General features: G+C 46.4%; 2 protein-coding genes across 2 annotated transcripts in view; one reads left to right on the forward strand and one right to left on the reverse strand.

The window, feature by feature from the left end:
* The first annotated feature begins 2 nt into the window (after nt 1-2).
* LOC118964312 (centrosomal P4.1-associated protein) lies at nt 3-15425 on the forward strand. The gene is given in 19 exon segments (XM_090230598.1): nt 3-139; nt 8465-8815; nt 9048-9527; nt 9730-9903; nt 10028-10133; nt 10294-10948; nt 11059-11773; nt 11776-11862; nt 11976-12084; nt 12207-12266; nt 12268-12370; nt 12609-12896; nt 13014-13083; nt 13209-13298; nt 13525-13634; nt 14513-14653; nt 14770-14854; nt 14949-15043; nt 15206-15425. Coding segments are annotated over 13 exon segments (2220 nt in total). The 5' UTR covers nt 3-139; nt 8465-8815; nt 9048-9527; nt 9730-9903; nt 10028-10133; nt 10294-10603; the 3' UTR covers nt 14966-15043; nt 15206-15425.
* Nucleotides 15426-15471: 46 nt separating this feature from the next.
* rnf17 (ring finger protein 17) overlaps nt 15472-22386 on the reverse strand; it is a 29121-nt gene continuing 22206 nt past the window's right edge. The window contains exons 25-37 of the mRNA XM_021597738.3: nt 22154-22275; nt 21726-22030; nt 21108-21271; nt 20880-20999; nt 20700-20780; nt 20387-20512; nt 20241-20294; nt 19970-20077; nt 19747-19870; nt 19457-19592; nt 17841-18027; nt 17394-17511; nt 15472-15666 (exon numbers count right to left, since the gene is read on the reverse strand). Coding sequence (XP_021453413.3) covers nt 17416-17511; nt 17841-18027; nt 19457-19592; nt 19747-19870; nt 19970-20077; nt 20241-20294; nt 20387-20512; nt 20700-20780; nt 20880-20999; nt 21108-21271; nt 21726-22030; nt 22154-22275 — 1623 coding nt within the window. The 3' untranslated portion in view covers nt 15472-15666; nt 17394-17415. The remainder of the gene's footprint in view (nt 15667-17393; nt 17512-17840; nt 18028-19456; nt 19593-19746; nt 19871-19969; nt 20078-20240; nt 20295-20386; nt 20513-20699; nt 20781-20879; nt 21000-21107; nt 21272-21725; nt 22031-22153; nt 22276-22386) is intronic.

The following is a 22386-nucleotide window of genomic DNA, read 5'->3' on the forward strand; positions in this document are numbered from 1 at the left end:
TTGCAATGCGACCCATTTTTTTCTCTCTCTCGCGGGCTTTGTTTCAGTGTTGCGGAACACTTCGAAATCTCGAAACTCCCATTCGTTGTCTTCACAACAAAAATACCCTGAATACGTGTACTTGTCGCATGTAAACAAGGTACGTTATGTAAGTTCGCTTTGTATCCATCATTATATAATTGAAGCACAAATGTTGTCTTACTTGCCTGCCATGGTAAGACTTTGTTGCAAATGTAACAGTTGTTGAAGTACTATGTGAATTTCACCAGGTTCATATATCAATATGTTGTGTTGATTTGTTATGCATGCCTGCATCCTGGGAGAAGGGGAGTGTGTACTTACGTTTTGCCCGGCGTGCTCGTGCTCAAATCATTTTGATGCACTGAGAGAGGTAGGCACGCTTTTTCTGTCTTCAGAAAAGTTTGATTCTTTTAAGTACAAAGTCATACACACAATGTTTTGTTCATGAATAATGATGTATATTTAGAGGTTACTCATAAATGGATGGTATTGTTAAGATGCACTTGTAATTGTACTTTTTAGGATGATATCAATATTCTGAATTCAACATGTGGTTAATAGCTAGCTAAGGTATTAGCAGGCTATTGTATGTGTGAACGATGGCTAGCTCCTCGAATGATCCCAGTCCCTCCTATTGTGCATCTGTTGTAGAAAGAGGCGACGATTCTCAGAACAGATGTGCTCTACAAATGTTTTATTTCCTTTTGGATGCAGGTATGTGGTTTTATCAATGTAAAATATGTTATGTATAATAAGGAGAGAGTGTATTCATTTTTGTATTCCAAATCATTTTGATGCACTGAGAGAGAAAGAGGCGACGATTCTCAGAACAGATGTGCTCTACAAATGTTTTATTTCCTTTTGGATGCAGATGCAAGATGCAGAGAGTCAGTTCTGCTTGATTAAAACTACCTGATCTCCAAAGTCCACGTTTATGGTCTCTATCAACCACACACAACGCAGAGTTACAGCGGTGTAGTATAGCACCGGCTACATTGGTGCCGTGACCCGGATTCATCGTTGATCGACGTCAGCTCAATCACCGCGGCGCTGCTGCTCTAGAGACTAAAAATATCATTGAGGTACTCTTGCCGCCTTGTGGCAGAAATCGGAACTACAGTTTTTTTTTTCTTTTCTTTTTTCTGACAACGATGTATTGAGAGCGCTGTTTATCGTTAACCAACATAGAAGTGTGTTCATCAACAGACATTTTAACGTAACTTTAGTGGCATGGCATCTTATAATGGTGATGAACCCAAATTCACTGCTGGGAGGGGGAGGTTTTTCTCATACTCTGATCAAACCCCGGTAAAGTGTGTAGGTGCAGGAGGTTCCCCCATGTTTTGCTCCACAAAAAAATTGGATGAAAGCCCTTCATCTAGTGTTAATCCAAATGCCCCTGTAGATGGTCTAGCTGAGCTGGTCACTCAGCTAGCCCGGGAAATAGGGAGCTCCATTAGGGAAGAACTACAGAGTGGCAGGTCCAGTACTTATGAGCCACCAGTAAGTACAGAAAAGATAAGTGATCATCATTCAGACTCAGTAGGATATGTAGATCTCAGTCAAATTAAGTTCATCATGCAATCAGACATAAAGGAACCTCCTACATATAGAGGAGATGGTACAGACAAATGCTCCATTCATGAATGGGAGGAGTTGATGAGAATATACTTGAGGAGAAAGGGTTGTCTTGTTGGGGAACAATCAGATGAGTTGATTAGTCGATTATCTGGCAAAGCAAGAGACATGGTAAAGATAAATTTACGCAATGAGACAACAGTTGATCCTACAGAGAAGCCAGAGATTGTATTTGACATTCTGAAACAGAATTTCAGTGAATTGGCCTATTCGTGCATGCCCTTGGCTGATTTTTACAATACTAAACCTGTACCCGGAGAGGCTGTTATGGAGTACTGGGTTCGATTGAACAAGGCTGTAGATGTCGCTGACGAGGGCCTTAAGAGACAAGGACAGAAGATTGACAGCTCCAACTCTGATGTCGTTAGGATGTTTGTAACATACTGCCCTGACCCCAAACTGGCAGCAGTATTCCAATACAAGTCTGCTGAGAAATGGACTGCGAGTGAAGTACAGGAGAGAATCTATGAACATGAACGCCGCAGGAAGGCCACCATGTGTCAATCTACCGCTGTATCCTCAAAGCAAGTAACAGTACATCCCCAGATAACTCCATGTGAAGGCGGGGTCAATGCTGGTACGTGCAGTGACACTTCTCTCACATCAAGCGCCAAACAAGATGGGCAGAGTGCAAGTATCGAGAGACTCATTCACCTGCTTGAACGTACCTTAGAGAAGAGCATACCACCCGTTATGGTTTCACAGACACAGGCCAAGGCACCATCTTTCCCCACCCAGACCTTCAGGCGTAGGGAATGCAGGGTTTGTGGCTCAACAGATCACTCCACTGTGATGCACTGTAGACATGAGAACCTGTGCCTCCTGTGCTTTTCCCCAGATCATTGGAAGTCAAATTGTCCTAAACCGGGGGAACGCTATGCCAATCCCGGTGGTGAAAGACGCCCACCACAACAGCAGAGAAACTCACCACCACAGCAGCAACCGTTAAACTGACACGCCCACAGGTGAAGGGGGGAAATGTGGGTGTTCAACTGTCTACCCCCAAGAAAGAATTTGATGATCTTGAGAAAACGTATGAGATTTTGTGCTCTGATGCGAAAGAAGGAGAGAAAATTGTTATGTTAGGTTCACAAGAAGTTGAGGCTTTTTCAGATTTGTTTTACACCTCTGTGTCTGTACATGGGAAAGTGCAGCTTAAGGGCATGCTTGACACTGGGTCTATGGCCTGTACATTAAGTGAACATGCGGAGCAGAGACTTTTGGAAGCAGGTGCCCTTCCTCAGCATTATCAGCCTCCCACAGAGTTAGTATTAGTGGGGTGTGGGGGGAAGAAGACCTCAACAAAGTGTTTCTATGATTTGGAGATGCAAATCTATGGGATTGATGTTAAAGTGCCCACTCTAGTTGTTCCTGGACAGCGTGATGATCTCATCCTGGGATCGAATGTCATTAAGCATCTATTGCATGAGATGAAAGGCACGGATGAATACTGGAAGCTCGTCAACAACATGGATGGCCAGACCCACTCACCAGAGGGTGAGCAGTTTCTGCAGATGATGACAAGTGTCACAAGATGGAAGGGACAGCAAGTCGATGGCAAGATTGGGACAGTGAAGCTCACTCAAGCTGTGACTCTTTCGCCCAAGACTGAACACTTAGTTTGGGGTAAACTTCCTAAAAATGTGGCATTGTCTCCAGGCAGCACTGTAATAGTCGAACCTACCAGGTCAAAGGTCATGCCCAGAAACATACTCGTGGGTAGAGTTATTACACCCATGTGGGGAGATGGCTGGGTGCCTTTAAAGGTAGTAAACTGTTCTGACAAACATCTCACCCTAAGACGTAACATGAAGTTGGCAGATGTGTCTACATGCTTGGCTGTTGAGGATGCAACAATATTTCAGGGCCTTCATGAGGTGAGGAAAACCCCAATGGAACAGAAGCAGGATGACAATGGCTGCCACAATCTGAAACAAAGACTGTCTGATCTAGGATTAGTAGACATTGACATTGATGGATGCCAGGTAGCTGACCAGTGGAAGGAAAAGCTTGTGAATACCATCACAAAATATGAAGACATCTTCTCAAGACATAATCTGGACTGCGGAGAAGCCAGGGGTTATGTTCACCGTATCCACCTGGTTGATGACAGACCCTTCCGGCTACCATACAGAAGAGTTCCGCCTGCTCATTACCTGAAGCTGAGGAAGGTATTGACAGATATGGAAGAAGTAGGTCTTATACGCAAGTCAGTTAGTGAGTATGCCTCCCCTTTAGTCATGGTATGGAAGAAAGACGGGAGTCTGAGGTTATGCACTGACTTCAGGTGGATGAATGCACGAACGGTGAAGGACGCTCATCCCCTTCCTCATCAAGCAGATTGCCTCGCAGCCCTTGGTGGCAGTGCATTTTTCAGCACCATGGACTTGACCTCAGGATTTTATAACATTCCAGTTCACGAAGAGGACAAGAAGTACACAGCCTTTACCACACCAATGGGACTTTATGAGTACAATCGCATGCCACAAGGTCTGTGTAACAGCCCGGCCTCTTTCATGAGAATGATGTTGAGTATATTTGGGGACCTAAACTTCTCAAATCTCCTTTGTTACTTAGATGACTTGTTGGTCTTTGCACCCACCGAGGAACAGGCTCTACAGCGACTTGAAGTTGTGTTTAGCCGTCTAAGAGCCAACAATCTCAAGCTAGCACCCAAAAAATGCCACTTTCTACGAAGAACAGTGAAATTCCTCGGACATATCATTAAAGAGGACGGTGTGTCAGTGGATCCTGAGAAGGTGGAGGCCATTGCCAAGATGAGCCAAGCTCAGCTGATGGAGGCAGATGGATGCACTCCCTCTGCTCGGAGGCTGAAATCCTTCTTGGGTATGGTATTATATTACCAGCACTTCATTCCTGACTGTTCTGCTATAGCCAGACCTTTGTTTGCACTCACTGGGGGTCAAAAGAGAAGAGGAAGAGATGGGAAGAAGGGCAACAGTGGGATTTTCCGGAAGCTGACGCTATCGGATTGGACTGAGGAGTGTGTCGTTGCATTCCAGAAGCTGAAGGATGCTCTTTTGAATTGTGTCATGCTAGCTCACCCTGATTTCGAGAGGCCGTTCATTCTCTTCACTGACGCTTCCTTGGATGGTCTTGGGGCTGTGCTTTGCCAAGTACCTGAAGGTGAAGATAAGGCAAGGCCCATAGCATTTGCGAGCAAGACACTGAGTAAGTCGCAGAGAAGGTACCCGGCACACAGACTTGAATTTCTAGCACTGAAATGGAGTGTGTGTGAGAAATTCAGTCACTGGCTTAAGGGGCACGAGTTCACTGTCTGGACAGATAGTAACCCGTTAACGTACATCATGACAAAACCCAAGCTGGACGCTTGCGAGCAAAGATGGGTTGCCAAGCTGGCACCGTACAACTTTGATTTGAAGCGTATCCCAGGCAGCAAGAACACAGTAGCAGATGCACTGAGCCGCGATCCCTTTGCAGTGACTGTCGCGCAGAGACTGATGAGGGAGTCCTACCTAGCACTTCTGTCTGAGGCTGTTGGGACACTGAATGATGATGTCCAAGATGCCTTCCGTTGGGCTTCTTATCCCCAGGAGATAACCTCTTTGACCACTGCTGAAGTGAAGGCCATATGTCAGCTCCATATTGACTGGGAATGTTCAATGGAGATGCAAGCAATCCAGCTTGGTTCCAACACCCAACGGCTGCTTTCTCCTGGTATTGACACTTTGCCTGAACTCTCGCACGAGGAACTTCGAGATTTCCAGCTGCAAGACTCTGACTTCCAAGGTCATCCCTTTCGTCTTCAATAAGAAACGGCCCACCAGACGAGATCGATACAGTGTTTCTTCTAAAGTGTTGTTGCTGATGAAACAGTGGGATCGCTTGATCCTAAGAGAGGGAGTTCTGTATCGTGTCATTAAGGAGAGTCACACAAACCGGAGAAGGTTCCAGTATGTCTTGCCAGAGGTGTTGAGACTCAAAGCGATGACTGGCATTCACGACCTTGCAGGACATCAAGGCCAAGCTAGAACTCTAGCTCTGGCCAGGCAGAGATTTTTCTGGCCGGCAATGGAGAGAGACATCAAGGAGTATGTGCGCTGCTGCCAGAGATGCGTTCTAGCAAAGACACCAGAGCCAGCGGCTAGAGCCCCGTTAGAGAGCATCAAAACTTGCTCTCCCATGGAGTTGGTGTGTTTGGATTTTTGGACAGCGGAAGACAGTAAGAAGAACTCAGTTGATGTTCTGGTGGTGACTGACCACTTCACTAAACTTGCCCATGCATGGCCATGCAGAAACCAGACAGCCAAGCAAGTAGCTCGTAAACTGTGGGATCATGTCTTCTGTGTCTACGGCTTTGCATCAAGGATCCATACTGATCAAGGCGCAAATTTTGAGAGTGAGCTAATAGCAGAACTGCTTAAGCTCTCCGGTGTCCAAAAGTCCAGAACCACAGCATATCACCCAATGGGGAATGGAGAAACTGAACGCTTCAACAGGACTTTAGGTAGCATGCTCAGGAGTCTGCCCTTGAAAACCAAAGAACATTGGCCTGAACAAATCCAGTCATTAACATTTGCCTACAATGCCACTGTTCACGAGACTACGGGCTATGCTCCATTCTTTCTCATGTTTGGTAGAGTCCCTCGGCTACCAGTGGATGTTATGTTCCGCAATGTTTTGGATGACTCCAGTGTTGTGGATTGCAACAAGTATGTCGAGACTCTGATCACTGGGCTGAAGGAAGCTATGAGTGTTGCCCAAAGGCACACTGACAAGCAACAGAGACGACAAGGTCGGGAGTATGACAAGCGGGTTAAAGGCATCGGTTTGTCCATGGGGGATCGTGTCCTCATCGCCAACAAGGGTGAAAGGGGCCGCCGCAAGTTGGCTGACAAGTGGAACCCCGAGATTTTCACAGTGACTTCAGTCAATCCACAAACTCACACGTACATAATCCAAGATCGTTATGGCAGAGAGAAAGTGGTTCACAGGAATCTACTGCTGCAGGTGAATTTCCTGCCATTTGAAATTGATGATTCAGTACACTTCAATGACAGTGATGCTGCAGGGCCTTCAATCAATGTAGATGCAGGAGAGGCCACCCACTCCGGCGATGGACTGGACAGGGAAGACATGGAGGACTCTGGGGAGGAAAGTGCATCCTGGCTGGCGGAGGATTCAAGCGATTACTCCGAACTCTGGACATCGGATGGAAAGTCAGACCCAGAAGAACCTTGTTTTCTTGAGGAAAATGACCGGGGAAGCACCTCTGAGATTCTGGAGCTGATTCCTTCAAACTCACCTCTGATCAATGATCTAAGGCCAGAGCCACCGTTAGTTACTATGGCCCCTAGCCCAGTGGCAGGTCGCACAAGGGCGGGGAGGGTAGTTAAACCAGTAAAGAGACTAATAGAGTCAACCCACCAGAAGGTGTAAGTTTAACATAGTACAGAGATGATTTAGTACAGGATTTTTTTTTAAGGCTAAGAATGTAGATATAGTGTAAGAGGCACTATGCATCTAGGGGCAGTTGAAGGCCTGACCAACTTTCGCTTGCCCTGAACCCTATGGGTAGCTTTGAGCTGAATTCAGAATTAAGCCTTGAGCTTGGTAGGTTATTTTGTTGTTTTACAAGGTTGGTGAAATTCAGGAGGGGTGAATGTAACAGTTGTTGAAGTACTATGTGAATTTCACCAGGTTCATATATCAATATGTTGTGTTGATTTGTTATGCATGCCTGCATCCTGGGAGAAGGGGAGTGTGTACTTACGTTTTGCCCGGCGTGCTCGTGCTCAAATCATTTTGATGCACTGAGAGAGGTAGGCACGCTTTTTCTGTCTTCAGAAAAGTTTGATTCTTTTAAGTACAAAGTCATACACACAATGTTTTGTTCATGAATAATGATGTATATTTAGAGGTTACTCATAAATGGATGGTATTGTTAAGATGCACTTGTAATTGTACTTTTTAGGATGATATCAATATTCTGAATTCAACATGTGGTTAATAGCTAGCTAAGGTATTAGCAGGCTATTGTATGTGTGAACGATGGCTAGCTCCTCGAATGATCCCAGTCCCTCCTATTGTGCATCTGTTGTAGAAAGAGGCGACGATTCTCAGAACAGATGTGCTCTACAAATGTTTTATTTCCTTTTGGATGCAGGTATGTGGTTTTATCAATGTAAAATATGTTATGTATAATGAGAGAGTGTATTCATTTTTGTATTCCAAATCATTTTGATGCACTGAGAAAGAGGCGACGATTCTCAGAACAGATGTGCTCTACAAATGTTTTATTTCCTTTTGGATGCAGATGCAAGATGCAGAGAGTCAGTTCTGCTTGATTAAAACTACCTGATCTCCAAAGTCCACGTTTATGGTCTCTATCAACCACACACAACGCAGAGTTACAGCGGTGTAGTATAGCACCGGCTACACAAGCTTGCAAGCTAGTTTGCTAGTCAAACCAATGCGTTGTCAATGGAGTGGCAGGCACTAACGTTAACATTAAACTGCTAACTAAGCTGTTGTTCCCAACATTATAAAACACATCTGTCATTTAGCACGCAATATAAGGTAGTTACAGGTACTTTACGGTTCAGGGATTTACAACTTATTGCAACTAGTGTAAAAGGCACAGTGGGTAAACTGTAGGTAGCAAGCTGTTGCTAACAGTCCTTTTTGCCGTAGCTAAAGCCTAACTACATTGTGACATTCATAACTAGCTATATTAGGTCGCTAGCCACTTGATCGTGCATTCTGAAGGAGGCACGCCGCCTTATTATTGACCTGTCTCTAAACTATGATTTACTCGGTTTAGCCCTGCCTGGAGAGCACTTTCATGTCATCTCCAGCTGGGTTACAGGCTCAGCAGTGCCAAACAAACTTCCTCTCCCGATGGATGCCAAGCAGCTCTTGTGCCGGGGTTATCCTGAACCACTACCTAGACCTGGCTGAGTCTCTTCGACATAGCTCTGTCTGGGGGTCCCGGGACGTGGTCGATTCCTTCGCCTCTCAATTCCTTTGCCTCAGTGTACATTCCCTCGTCCATGATGCTGAGTCTGGGACAGAATTGAACAAACAGAACCAGCGACCTGGGGATAGGCCTGGAGAGATGGTAAAGTTGGTAAAGCAGTCTCAGGACCTACCCCTGATACTCAAACTTGAACAGGTAAGAAAAAAACATTGTTGAATGGCTTCATAAAATATTTGAGAACTGTTTGGAATGGCTTGTCACTTCCAGGTAGGTAGGCCTGTCTAGTGTTGTACAACAGGAACATAAGCACTGCAGCGCATAGTGCTGTTATCTAGGCCTATGCTTTGTTGTAATTGAGGCACTGATTATTGATGTGTGCTGTATTTGGAAGCAGTGCTTATTGGTAGTGTAATGTGCCGTGTTTCAGCTGAGGCAGTGGCAGCAACACATGCAGGAGCAACTGAAAGCCCACCAGCTGGAAGAGCTGGTCCATCTCCAGGAGGAGCAACAGAGGCTACTCGGCATGGTGCATGTTGCTCAACAGGATGGAGCAGATACTGAAACACGCTCACACTGTGTTATTGCCATGTCATTGTTGTTATTCCGGTGGTATTACTCAGCAATCTGGATGGAGCAGGAAGCACCAGTTTGAGTTTGACACCCCTGATTTAGACAAGACTGATTTCCCACAGATTACATAGAGACCTCCAGGTTGACGGGAGCAGACTGGAGAGAGGGAACTAATCGGGGGACGCCCCCCTTTCTCAAAGTTCCTCAACAGCCCAGAGCTTCCCTATAGGCCCCCCACAAGGGCCTGCGTCTTCCCAGCTTTGTAGACAGGGGCCTGCCTTCCAACAGCCTCCAAGGGGCCAGGAGCAGGAGGGAGAGGATCAGGACCAAACACTGGGTTGGTAAAGTGCTTACTGGGGGGGAAATGTACTTACCATGACTGTGATATGTGGTTGTCTCACCTAGATACCTTAAGAGGGAGGCACTAACTGTAAGTAGCTCTGGATAAGAGCGTCTGCTAAATGACTAATGTGCCACGGTGCTTAAAAGCATTTAAAAGTGCTTTTTACATGAGCATTGACTCAAACGCTGTCACTCAGACAGGGACAGAAGCATGGAGCAGTCCACACAAACATCAGCTGAGTGGGAATGCTGATCATATGGGTGATAATGAGGAGATGGAAGAAGTCATGTTATCCCCCCATTCTGCTCCCTCTATGATCGAAGAATGCAAAGATTAGAGGAGATGACAGTGAACTAGACTCACAGGACAGGTAAATGTTTAATTTAATATGAGATAAATGTCTTAACATTTTTTATTTCACTATTCTCTGTCAGCTGACAGTACAGACTACAAAGAAGTGATTTAGCTGTGTGTTTATGCTCTACTCATTAAAGACCCATTAAACAAGGAATAGAGGGGCAGAAGCAAACATTTGAGGAGCTCCTGGAGGAAGAGCTGAGACTGGCGGAGCAGAGACTGAAGACCACCCAGCAGCAGCAGGTCAGAAACTAAACTACACTAAATATGGGCTGTAGAGCTCACACAAGTGACAAGTTTGAGGTTGATTTAGGTATGGTGGTCTTTGGAGCTACAGTACCATTCCCTTTTTGGGGGGGCATGCAACATTGCTAATGCTAAGCTCTTCTCTCCATTCCAAAAGAGCCCAGAGGCAGTTGAGGGTGCCATTCCCAAAAGGTTCTTCCTGAGGCAAGGGGAGGGCCTCTCTAGATTCACCAATAGAAGCAAAGCCAACAGACAGAGACCCCAAACCCCAGGGGACCTCAGAACCCAAGCCCGCCCAGAGGGTCAGTCAGTGGCCTCCCATACAGTGCAAGACTGCTGTGCTCAACAAGGCGAATAGACCCAGAGATCCCTGCTCACCCCCCCTGGACAGTGGCAGTCCAGACAGCAAGGCAGCGCAGCCAGAGGCAGTGAGACCTGGAGTCCGGCGCAGTCACCACAGACAGAACATGGCACCTGACCTTCTGAGACCTAGGAATGTGATTAGTAACAAGGTGGGTGGGACTTCTCAGCCTGTGAGTAGAACTCCTGCAGCTGCAATTAAACAGTTTGGGCTTGAGGAGAGGACTGGGGCCCTGCAGAGAAATGGAAGTGGTCCATTGAGACTAGATGGAGCAGCAGAGGGAAAACCAGGCGTTGTTTCAGACTATTCCTTTGAGCTGTCATTTCAGGAGAAGTTGCAGCGCTGGGACTGTGACCGTCACAAGGAGTGTGTGGAGCTAGGAGAGTTTGAGCTGCTGGAGCAGGCAGCCGAGGAGCTCTCTTTCTCCTCCAACTCATCCTTCGTCATGAAGGCTTGTAATGCTTTTATACCTGTCTTTTTTATCATGTATGGCATTAACATTTTTTTGTATGTTTCACAAATTTAATGCTACACAATTGCTTAGTAAATGTAAACCTACAGGTGCTGCAGCTGGACCAGCAACACCCCCTCCATGGCAGCTGGGGGCACCACCCGCTACGCCTGTCCTCCACTCCAATCAAATACCCCAAACCCTTGCCAACTAAAGGTATTCACAGCAGAGGCACCAGTAAAAGTGGCCTAGGAACAGGAACCAGCTCCTCTGAATCATCAGGAGTATTTGCTGTGAGGGCAAAGGAGGTTGTGATGAGGGAAAAAGGAAAAGCCACTGAGGAGGAAGATGAAATGAGGGACCGCAAACATGAGGAAATCTGTATTTCGTTCCATAGCAGCTCTGAATTCGGGGATCAGGAGGAAGTAGCCCGACCGCCGTACCAAACTATTTTTCCCAGCAACCCCTGGGAAAACACGCTCCCCACATCCAGCCCTCCATGCGACAAGAGGTCATATCAGGACAGAGAGGGGGGCAGGGAGAGAGACCTTGACGACTCCACCCTATTGGAAGACAGAGAAGAGGGGGACCGCAAGGGTCGGTTGGTGTTTGATGACGATGACACCTGGAATGACCTGGAGGTGGCTGGCAGAATCATTGAGGACCCCATCAGAACAAAAGGCGCTGCTACAGGAAACAGCCACACTCCCACAATAACAGGGAACGACGTCTCACCCCCAGAGAGGAAGCTGAAGAGAAAGGTGGCTGGGGCCGAGCTGGAGAGGGTGTCAATTATCACAGCAGCCAACCAGGAGCCAGATCCTCCCAGCTTATGGCCAGGCTGTTCCCCTCGCTGAAGCCCAAGACCCAGGCCCCTCCTCCACCAGAGCCTAGGAAGTCTGAGAACGGACCAGGTGAGAGAGAGTTGCAAACACACTCTTAACCCAGGGGAGCATCTCAACAGCAACTATTTTCCCTTCCAAAGTTGGTAGCACCAGCATTAAACTGTGTGTGTGTGGGGGGTCAGGCCAGCAGCAGCACTCCAGGCAGCTGAGGGAGAGAGAACGATTCAGGACAGAGAACACTGCCCTGGCCAGACTCCGACTGGAGAACGAGAATAACCAGGAATATCTCAGGTAACAACCATCTGGTCTGACCTGGAATGGGACGGTTTTCCTCTCATTCAAAGGCATTGTTACAAAAATTATATTTAATAACCCCCATATTAAAATTATTAATATTGGGTATTCTATTCCAGGAAGGAGAGGGCAGAGTTTGAGCAGCAGAAGGCTGAGGAGCTGGCCAGGTTTGAAGAGTTCGAGAGAGGAGACTAAGAAGCTGCAGAAGTAACGCAAGGTGTTTGAGAAGCACACCTCCGCCGCCAGGGCCATACCAGATAAGAGGGAGCACGACGAGATCCAGGTGAGATGTTTTTGTCATTTAGTAGACACTCTTATCCAGAGCGACTTACAGGAGCAATTAGGGTTAATTGCTTTGCTCAAGGGCACATCAACCGATTTTTCAGTGTCGGCCCGGGGATTCAAACCAGTGACCTTTCGCTTACTGGCCCAATGCTCTTAACCATTAGGCCAACTGCCGCAGACACACACACACAGACAGGTCTTGTATCCGTCAACGACCTTGCCCCCGTCCCCCCCAGGCCCTGAAGCAGCAGCTGAGTTCCCTACACAAGGAGCTGAAGTGGAGAGAGAGCCACGGGTCCACCACACACAGGCGTCTCCGACAGCAGATCGACTCCCTGAGCTCAGACAACAGTGCCCTGAGAGACGAGGTCCGCACCCTGGAGAAACTAAGCCTCGGCACCTGGAGGAAGACTGGGACAGACAGCGATAGAGAGGAAGACCGGCGGGAGAATGAGAGAGAGAGGGAGGGACCCAGGCCATTTGACAGCAACATTGCTCTTGGAGCCAGGGGCCTCAAATTGGCAGTGAGTTTACAGATTTACTATTACCACCATTTTGTGATTTTCCTGTTTTATTCTGTGTTCTGAATTCACCACGAAGGTTGTTAAATTCTCTGTTGGACTAATGCAATGTGTGTTCAGAGTCCTGACACAGTGAGGAGTTGCCCACCACAGAGCAGTAGCTCCTCTAGAGGCAGTGCTGCTATTGAAGGTACAAGGAATGCAGCTACATATGGACTAATGATACTTACCACAGACTAGGAGTTGAATAAATATAATTTCTTGATTTATTCATATGTGGAGGTATTGTTCTACATTGTGTGGTCTCTTAAACAGACAGTATCAGGGGCATCCTAAAGAGGTCAGCCCCAACAGCAGCCGCAGCACCCGATCCCACTGTTACAGCTCAGACGAACAACCATCTTTGACCAGAAGTCACCACCCACCACAGAGCCACGACCACTCACACAACCCATCCCCTGTGAGTTAGGAACGCGCACAGCCTTCATCTGACATAAATCACCAGCCTTTTTAATAATTTAATGAAAGTACCTCCATGGCATAGCTCCACACTGCTATACACCCAGAGAAATTACATAACTGTATGCCATTTTAATAGGATCTCTGTGTATACACCACCATTGTTGTTGAGTGTTGCTGTGGTGTTTGAATGTACCCACAGAGGGCTCCAGGTCTGCGTCCACAGAGGTCAACAAGCAGCAAGAGCTAAGTCAGGATGTCATCATTCACCCTGATGGAAAGGTGAGGGGGGGATGAGAAGCATTGGGAGGGAATTCTGTGAAAATAATTTTGAATTTAGTTTAACTCAAAGCCGGTATTGTCTCAGAGCCATACATTATATTAAGAGTTCGGCCAGGTTTTAGAAGTGTCAATTATCACTAGCAACGGCTATGGAGGAGAAAGTGGAGTCTCGGAACGTTCAGACAGAAATCGCAGTGGCCCGGCTTCCTAAATACTGCACACCGAGTCACCTTCCTAATATTGAGTTGCACCTCCTTTTGCACTCAGAACAGAATCAATTTGTCGGGGCATGGACTCAAGGTGTTGAATGTGTGCCACAGTTGTCAAGTTGGCTGGATGTCCTTTGGTTGGTGGACCATTATTGATAAATGGGAAACTGTTGTGTGAAAAACACAGCAGCATTGCAGTTCTTGACACAACTGTACCATACCCCGTTCAAATCTTGTCTTGCCCACTCACTCTGAATGGCACACAAACACAATCCGTCTCAAGGCTTAAAAATCCTTCTTTAACCCGTCTCCTCCCCTTTATCTACACTGATTAAAGTGGATTTAACAGATTATTTAACTAGGCAGTCATTTAAGAACAAATTCTTATTTACAATGACTGCCTAGGAACAGCGGGTTAACTGCCTTGTTCAGGGGCAGAACAACAGATTTTTACCTTGTCAGCTTGGGAATTCGATCCAGCAACCTTTCGGTTACTGGCCCAACGCTGTAACCACTAGGCTACCTGCCGCCATAGCTTAAACCTGGTCAGTCTATCATGGAAGGAGCAGGTGTGCCTAACGTTTTGTGCACATGACTCTGGATTGTATTTATGGATTTATTTAGTGCTTTTCCAGGAGCTCAAAGTGCATGTATGTGTTCCTGTTGAAGATGGAGAGGGTGCTGGCCTGTGGAGAGAGACTCATCATCTTTCCCAATGGGACCAGGAAGGAGGTGTTAGCGGATGGACTGACAGCCAATGTCACCTTCTTCAACAGGGACATCAAGCAGGTTATGGCTGACCAGAGTGTGGTGGGTTACTGACAGTGACCCTTCCCTGGCCTTAGTTAGTGCATTAGCTCAACACCTTAAGTGGGATATTAAACTTACATGAATCCCAGATCGGTGTGTGTGTGGTCCTCTTACAGATCTACTACTATGCTGATGCCCAGACCCCTCACACCACCTATCCTGACGGCATCGAGGTTCTGCAGTTCCCCAACAACCAGACTGGTGAGATTTGATGGAAACATCTCATTATTATACTTAATTACCTCCTTCTCCACCACTTTGTTCTGACCCGAAGCATTTCCCCGATGGCCGTAAGGAGATCACGTACCCTGACCAGACAGTTAAGAACCTGTACCCAGATGGGACGGAGGAGTGTACACTCACTGATGGGACCATCATTCAAGTTAACCTGTAAGTCCACACCTATCTATCCACGTTCTCTACACTGACATGCATCTGGAAAGGTAAAAGCTCTTGGTGAAGAGTTCCCAATCTGTCTCTTTCGTGAAGTCAGTGGTTTTGTTGAAGTAAGTCTCGTATTTTTCACCACTGTCCTCATGTTCTCTCCTCCAGGGATGGCAGTAAGGAGATCCGGTTCAACACAGGCCAGAAGGAGGTCCACACAGCAGACTATAAAAGGAGGGAGTACCCAGATGGCAGACAGGAGACCCGCTACACCACCGGACGCCAACGTTGTCATGGACAACAGGCCCTAGGACTGAATCATTTGTTTCGAGAAGTTTAGTTTAATGTCTATTTATTTATTTTGTAAAATAAACGTTTATCAAATCCCTGTGCATACATTTAGGGAGTGTATTAAAGAGTCAGACACATTGAAGCAGTTTTAAATGAAAACTTTAATACTTCTGTACCCTTCATACAGACAGTATTTCAGATAGAAAATAAAGTGTTCAGCTACATTCTGCTCAAAACAAAATGTTTGAGATTTGTATGTACTGTATATTGAAGGCAGCATTCTTACAATGCAGAAGGAACAGGGAACTGAAGAACCTGTCCAATGTCACAGCAGATCTCTGGGGGGGGGTCAAAGGAGAGAAAAGGTTACTTGATAACGTATTGACTACAAAGACTTGATGTCGCTCTCTTGAACAAACAGATTACACTTTCTTTGAAAACCACAGTAACACTGTTACTGACCATATGATGCCTGGGGTCCTGTTATGTGCTTTGCAAAAAAACCTGTCACTGATATTCATTCATTCACTTCTACAACACGTAATTAAATTCACACTTCATTGTCTAATGGAAAACTGCATAGAATGGATGGCGGAAGATGTATACATACATAATGTCCTGCATGTCATTGTAACAGCAAGTTTAGGCCTATATGAATCCTACCTTGAAGGGGGTAGTGTATCCCAATGTGTGTGCTTACTGTGACTATCGCTCGGACATTGGCTACTAGGTAGCTACTTCCCACGCCGTTGCCGGACAGTAGTGATGGGGGAGCGAAGAGTACTGTGTTGCGGTGTTGCCATTCATGCCCTCCCCATTGAGTAGTAGAGTATGTATGGTTAGCAATACTAGTTATTTCTTGTATGGGCTACTATCCTATTTGAAATAAAATTATGGTAGGAATGAAATGGCCACGTTAGTTACCCGGCTTATCAACTTGTCGTGCAGCCCAATCAGCCACGCAAAATTAGCTGATTTGCTTTCTATACACATCAACTCGCCCATACTCCGGTCACCATATTGGGCTGTAGCTACCCACACTTACCTTCGAAGCACATCTCATGAGTAGCAGACCCTTTACTTTCTTCCTGTGCCAATCAAAATTGCTTAGACCTAGTATCAATGTTAGCTAGGTAGGTAACATGACAACGTTTAGCAACCCGGGATTAGTTAAAAACAGCCGGTGACATGGTTTGTGAAATTATATAAAATGCGTGTAAAATCATGCTGGAAGAAAAAAAGGTAGCTTTGCTAATATGGGTCATATTTCTGGAACCATTTGGGCTAGACACAGTGTTCTCTGCTATAAATCTGCAAGCATGCCTGTCGCGAAGCGGCGCTCCATTTTTCCTCTGTTGCTCAGTGGCTGTGTGACAGCGAACTTGAAATGGCAACGCCTACTTAGACTGGCCTGTGACCTTGGTTATACCAGACAATGAAATTATACAATGTATCAACTTTGCTCATTGCTCTAATGTATCAAATGTACAGATGTAGCAACGGATGGCTCATCGGGGTCTGCATCCTCTCGCCTTCACAGTCAAATTATATTTTAAAAACTGAGCGGACAGAGAGAAGCAGGTGAGTGAAGGCTGGTAGGGGATGCAGAGAGAAGCAGGTGAGTGAAGGCTGGTAGGGGATGCAGAGAGAAGCAGGTGAGTGAAGGCTGGTAGGGGATGCAGAGAGAAGCAGGTGAGTGAAGGCTGGTAGGGGATGCAGAGAGAAGCAGGTGAGTGAAGGCTGGTAGGGGATGCAGAGAGAAGCAGGTGAGTGAAGGTTGGTAGGGGATGCGGCTGGCTGATTATAGCTGCCACAAGTGAGATGCGCCTGAAAGTGAACATTACTAGACTGGCGCAAGAGAGTAGTTGTTGCTTAATGAAAACAATTTATGAACAAAACTGACTTTATAAACTGTGGCAGCTGATTTCTTTTAGATCGGTAGGACTGAAAAATGTGGTACTATCATATTGTACAACGTGATTCAAAAATGTTGGTATCATGATGTTTTGGTACCATGGTACCGGTATACCGTGCAACACTACTCCTGAATGAGAGCCAAACCCACCTTTGTCTCTTGCTGTAGTGTCTTAGTCAAAGTCAGCCAGCCCTTTCTCCACCAGAGGCAAGTAGACCAGAGCTCCATCCTCGTCATACAGGAACACAGACAGCTCCGGTTCAGTGGCCTGAGACAACCAGGAAACAGCATTATCATAAAAACTACACTATAGCTTCATTATCATGATTGGCGGAGATGACCAACAGCACCAAGGTTACCATCTCACAATGACCTAATTGGCTGAATGGTATTTGAACAGTATACTGTTTATAACCACAATACACACATGCAACAATTCTGCTGTTATCGCCCTTGTTGAGCAGAGACCACAGTGACGCTGAATGCCAAAAATCCACTATCATAACCATGACCACACTTAATGTGTCGTCATCGTCTGTCCAGCTTTTTATGACTGCCACTGATATGACGGGGATAACTAAGGCAGATGTTGCTCACGGTAACGGATGCGGTGCAGCAGCTGTGCAGCAGGTCAATCATCTCCAGGGCAGCCTTCAGGCTCCACTCTGGCCGGTAGGACAGGCGCTCCTTCTCCAGGTTGTGGCGGGGTGGTCTGAAGCCCGCCACCCGCACCTTGATGGCCTTACAGGGAAACCGCAGGAGATGGGCCGGGATCTGACGCAGCCTGACGGGGAGAAAAACAAAGACGCCATATTACCTCCGTTAACCAGAGAGGAAAAGGCAAAGCGATAGGTTTTTACTCTGCCCAAAATCTGTCCACAAAAATGAGACAGACATTTTTGTATGGAGGTCAATGAGTGTGTCTAATTTGGTCAACACTTTTTTAATTTTTAAAATTTGCGATGTGGGGCTTATTTGATCTAATAGAAGTTTTGTAATGGTTAGGTTGTAAACAAATACACTGATATAAATGGACGCACGTGGCATTCCGGCAACTTTGGGAAAAAAATAAATACTTTTTGCCTGTTGTCATAGAGATACTCTATAACCCATTTTAGCGTGGACATTGCCGTTGAGGACTTCCACCATTTTAAAGTAGTCAACAGGGTGGGGATTCCTATGAATTGGGAGCAATCAGCCAATGAAGAATAAGACAATTGACTACTTAAAATGGAGACAGCCTCAATGGCACTGCCCATTGTTGGGGAATTATCAGAATTAGTTGGGTAACATAGATAAGATGTTTTATTTTCATTATATGTTTGTGAGTTACTTCTCTACAGAATGTCTATTTTTGTATAATACTGTTCGCCATTTGCAGTCATCTGTTCTCTGTCAGGACTAAGTTACTTGGGCCGCAGAGGGGAGAGGTCAAGCGTGTATCTCTTGGCTCCACAATGTCTGTGTGCCAGTCACTGTGTCTCTGTGAACTTGTCAAGGAGGGGGTATTTGATATATGCCTGTTGATAGGTTTTGTTTTATGGTTCTGAGAGCGAGAAAAGAACATAGTTTAGGAGACAAAGCTGAACAATAATTTATGGCCAATGCTGTCTGGCTATGTGTGTCTTTGCTATAAAGGATCTCAGTTGCAATGTGTAAGGGACTCTCAGAGAATTCATTGATAAACACTGAATTGATCTGAGAGTCACAGGGTTGTGATGGAGCTCATATAATTAAAGATGGACTTTATGATAACTCTTGACTTGTGTGTGGTTTGCTCTCATGATTTGGTAAATACAGGACATTTCCACGACACCATGCTGTCAGACACTATAATGGCACAGATACAAAGATGAGTAGTCTATCTCAAAGGTTCCCAACCAGGGATACAAGGACTCATAAGACCATAGGCTTACTGGTAAAATGCACGAGTAAATCAGGGCAGACCAAAATTCAGTTGGTGGTACAGTAACCGAAAAAGGTTGGGAACCACTGCTCTTGCCTGTTGTTCGCATGCCCTCTCATTGGCTAGAATGGTCCCACCTGATCTCGCCTCCTTTTGCCTGCCTTCCATCTTTGAGGATGTGTATTTCCATTGTTAGAGCGGTCACTTGACTATCTTGTCAATATAATAGACAATCAATCTGCACGAAAATGGGATTTACTTATGCTCCAATCTCCAGTAGGATTCGGCCAACAGTGAGATGTCTTACTTGTGTGTGGGAAGGGTGTCGTCAGAGCCAAAGTCCACGTGTCTGACCAAGATCTTAACAGGGTTGAGGCCAGCGAAGCCCAGCAGCTTGGCCCGGTAGTACTTCCCATCACTGTATTCTGCCAGACACGGGGCCTCTGGAGAGATGGATACACAGGATCAACAAGTCAGCACTTTACCACCTAGCTCGTTATAAGTCCCTGTTACAAGACCCTACGGAAATGTTTTAGTAAAAGCATTAAGTGTGAAGTTTAGTCCATGGAAAGTGCTTGTGATCGTGTTGTGGTTTACCAATGGCGAAGTCCGAGAGCATGGCCAGACGGTCAATCCTGTCATGGACTCTCTTCAGTGCTTCCTCCAGACTCTCCCCACCAGACTCCACACAACTACTGCCATCTAAGGGATACAGGAACACCTGCAACACACACGCAGTAGAAAAAGTAGAAAATGTTGCAAAAGGCATAACAAATCATTTCAGAATTGACATTACAGTTGGGTATGGAAGTGGTGGTACCTCGTTGGGGGTCCGGAGGTGTTTGATCCTGACCCGGAAGCGTTCGCCTTTCTCAGGCAGGGTTGGGTATGAGAACACCCTCGGTACTGGCTCTGGGTCCTCCAAACCCTGTACATAAGACAGGAAAACACAGCAGAGCAGTGGGGATGACTGACATTCTCACACTCGATAAATAAATAAACAAATGTAATTGGCAAGTTATATCGCAGTGTGCATACTAGCAATTTCAAACAACATCTTATATACAGATGGCACTGAATAACCAACGTACCTCTGTGTCAATGTCCCAGTCATCTAGATCTAGGTGAGATGACACCACCAGCTCCTGAGGAAAATCACAGATTTAGACAATTGTGTTGAATCCCCACAAAAATTGAAGGATTGGAACAAGGGTAATACCCACTCCCACCTCCCTACCTCCTGCGTGGATGCAATAGCCTGGTCTACAGAGGCGTGTTGGTGGTGAACCATGATTCTGCTTAGAGTCATGCCATCCAGAGAAATCTGTACTGTCAGACAGCCCAGAGGATCCTCAGGCAGTTCCTAACACACACAGTCATGTTTTTTGTTACATTTCATCATACATCAGGCCAGTGAGTCCATGCACAACTGATACAGGGCCTTGCCTGCAGCTTATAGTGAGACACCCACACTTACTCAAACTGAGAGGATCACCTCATATCCCCCAAGCACTAACATACCATCTTTGTGTGTGTAGTATCCACCTCACCATAACTTGCATGTCCACACAGCGGTTTAGCAGCAGCTCTTTCAGCAGAGCCACAGCATCCCACTGCCACGTCCTGCCCACCTGAACAGAGAGAGGGGAGGGGGGAGCTACTGTAGATAAAGGAGAGGAAGCTACTGCGATGGAACACAAACACCACGATTCTGAATCTAGTCCACTCACAGGGATGACTCCGTGCAGCTGGCAGGGCATACAGAGCTGGGGAATATCCTCACACAACACTGTGGGGTAGACGTGACACACTGGGATGTTCTCCACTAGACCCTGGTCCACGTAGCGCACCTGGAACACACACACAGGTTGGGGTCTTGTAAGTTTTGTATAGACATCATTTGTATAAATTGTTCAAAATCCCAGTATTTATTTGTTCACAAAAAAACGTGTCTGTACCTTAACATGACCTCCAATGACCTCCAGCACCTCTCCTCTGTACCAGAGCATGTCAGAGCCCATTACAGCACAACCCAGGACACTCTTCCAGGTGTAGGGCTTCAGCCTGGGAAGGGTCTTTATGTGCTGCTGTAGACGCTCCCGCAGCTGCTCAAACTGACGCCCTGACAAACACACAGTAGTTACGCATGTACACTGAGTGTACAAAACATTATGAACACCTTCCTGATATTGAGTGTGTCACCTAGGGCTGTTATGATGACCACTGAATTATTTTTCTTAGATGCATGCCAGCAAAGCACAACACAATACAAGTGGCTCCCATTTTGGCTGTAGTGTTTGTTGCGTGTTCCGGTGAGGGCGTGCACTTAGTTATTTATATCCGGTAATGTTCTCCGGGATTCTCCGTCTTAAATTTGATCGTTTATTTACATATTAGGGTACCTGAGGATTGATTAGGAACGTTGTTTGATATGTTTGGAAGAGTTTATTGTTAACATACGGGATTCATTTGTATGCATTTTAAACGAGGGAAACCGGTGGATTACTGAGTCAAGCGTGCCAATGAGAGTGAGTGAGAGGGAGCGCAGGGGTAAACAGGAGTAGAAAGGAGAGTACCTGCGTGGTGCGTCATGGCGTAGATGAGGCCATCCTCTCCGATGGCAGAGATGGTCATCAGAGTGCGTCCACAGTGGGGCAGCTCAGGGGGGCAGTAGGCCTGTGTCTTCACCTTCTCTGGGGAGGGGTTAGTACGGGGGGCCGGTTTGGGCGGCGTAGGGGCAGTGGAGACAGGTCGGGGAGAGACTGACCAGTCAGAGGAGGGGGTGGGGGGCTGGTTTTCTGTGTTAGGTGTCCTGTTTTGAAGGCCCTTGAACTTGGAGTCAGAGTCTGATAACTCCTCTAGTTTAGGCATGGGGGACGCTCTGTAGCACAGAACACAGGGACAAAGAGGGCAGATACGTAGAGCCAGCAGAAAGACATGGGTCCTAGGAAACACATTATACTCAACTGTGAAACATATATCCACACACAGTTCTGTTACTCACTGTGGCTTCCTCTCTTTCAGAGCGAGGCCCTCACTAACCAGGAAGTCTGCGATGCTAACGTCTTGCCCGGCCCGGTTGGAGCAGTACAGAGAGACCGGCACCGGACGCTGCTCTGTGTTCTCCTGCAGAGAAGAGGAAAAGGCTGGTATAAAGAGAGATTCAAGTAAAACCATGGATGGTCTCCACTGAGCTGGTGAAGAACAAAGTATCACAGTATTCAGATGATCTACGAT

The sequence above is a fragment of the Oncorhynchus mykiss genome, chromosome 3, assembly GCF_057628025.1.
Source record: "Oncorhynchus mykiss isolate SJ-2025 chromosome 3, ASM5762802v1, whole genome shotgun sequence".
NCBI classification, from domain to species: domain Eukaryota; kingdom Metazoa; phylum Chordata; class Actinopteri; order Salmoniformes; family Salmonidae; genus Oncorhynchus; species Oncorhynchus mykiss.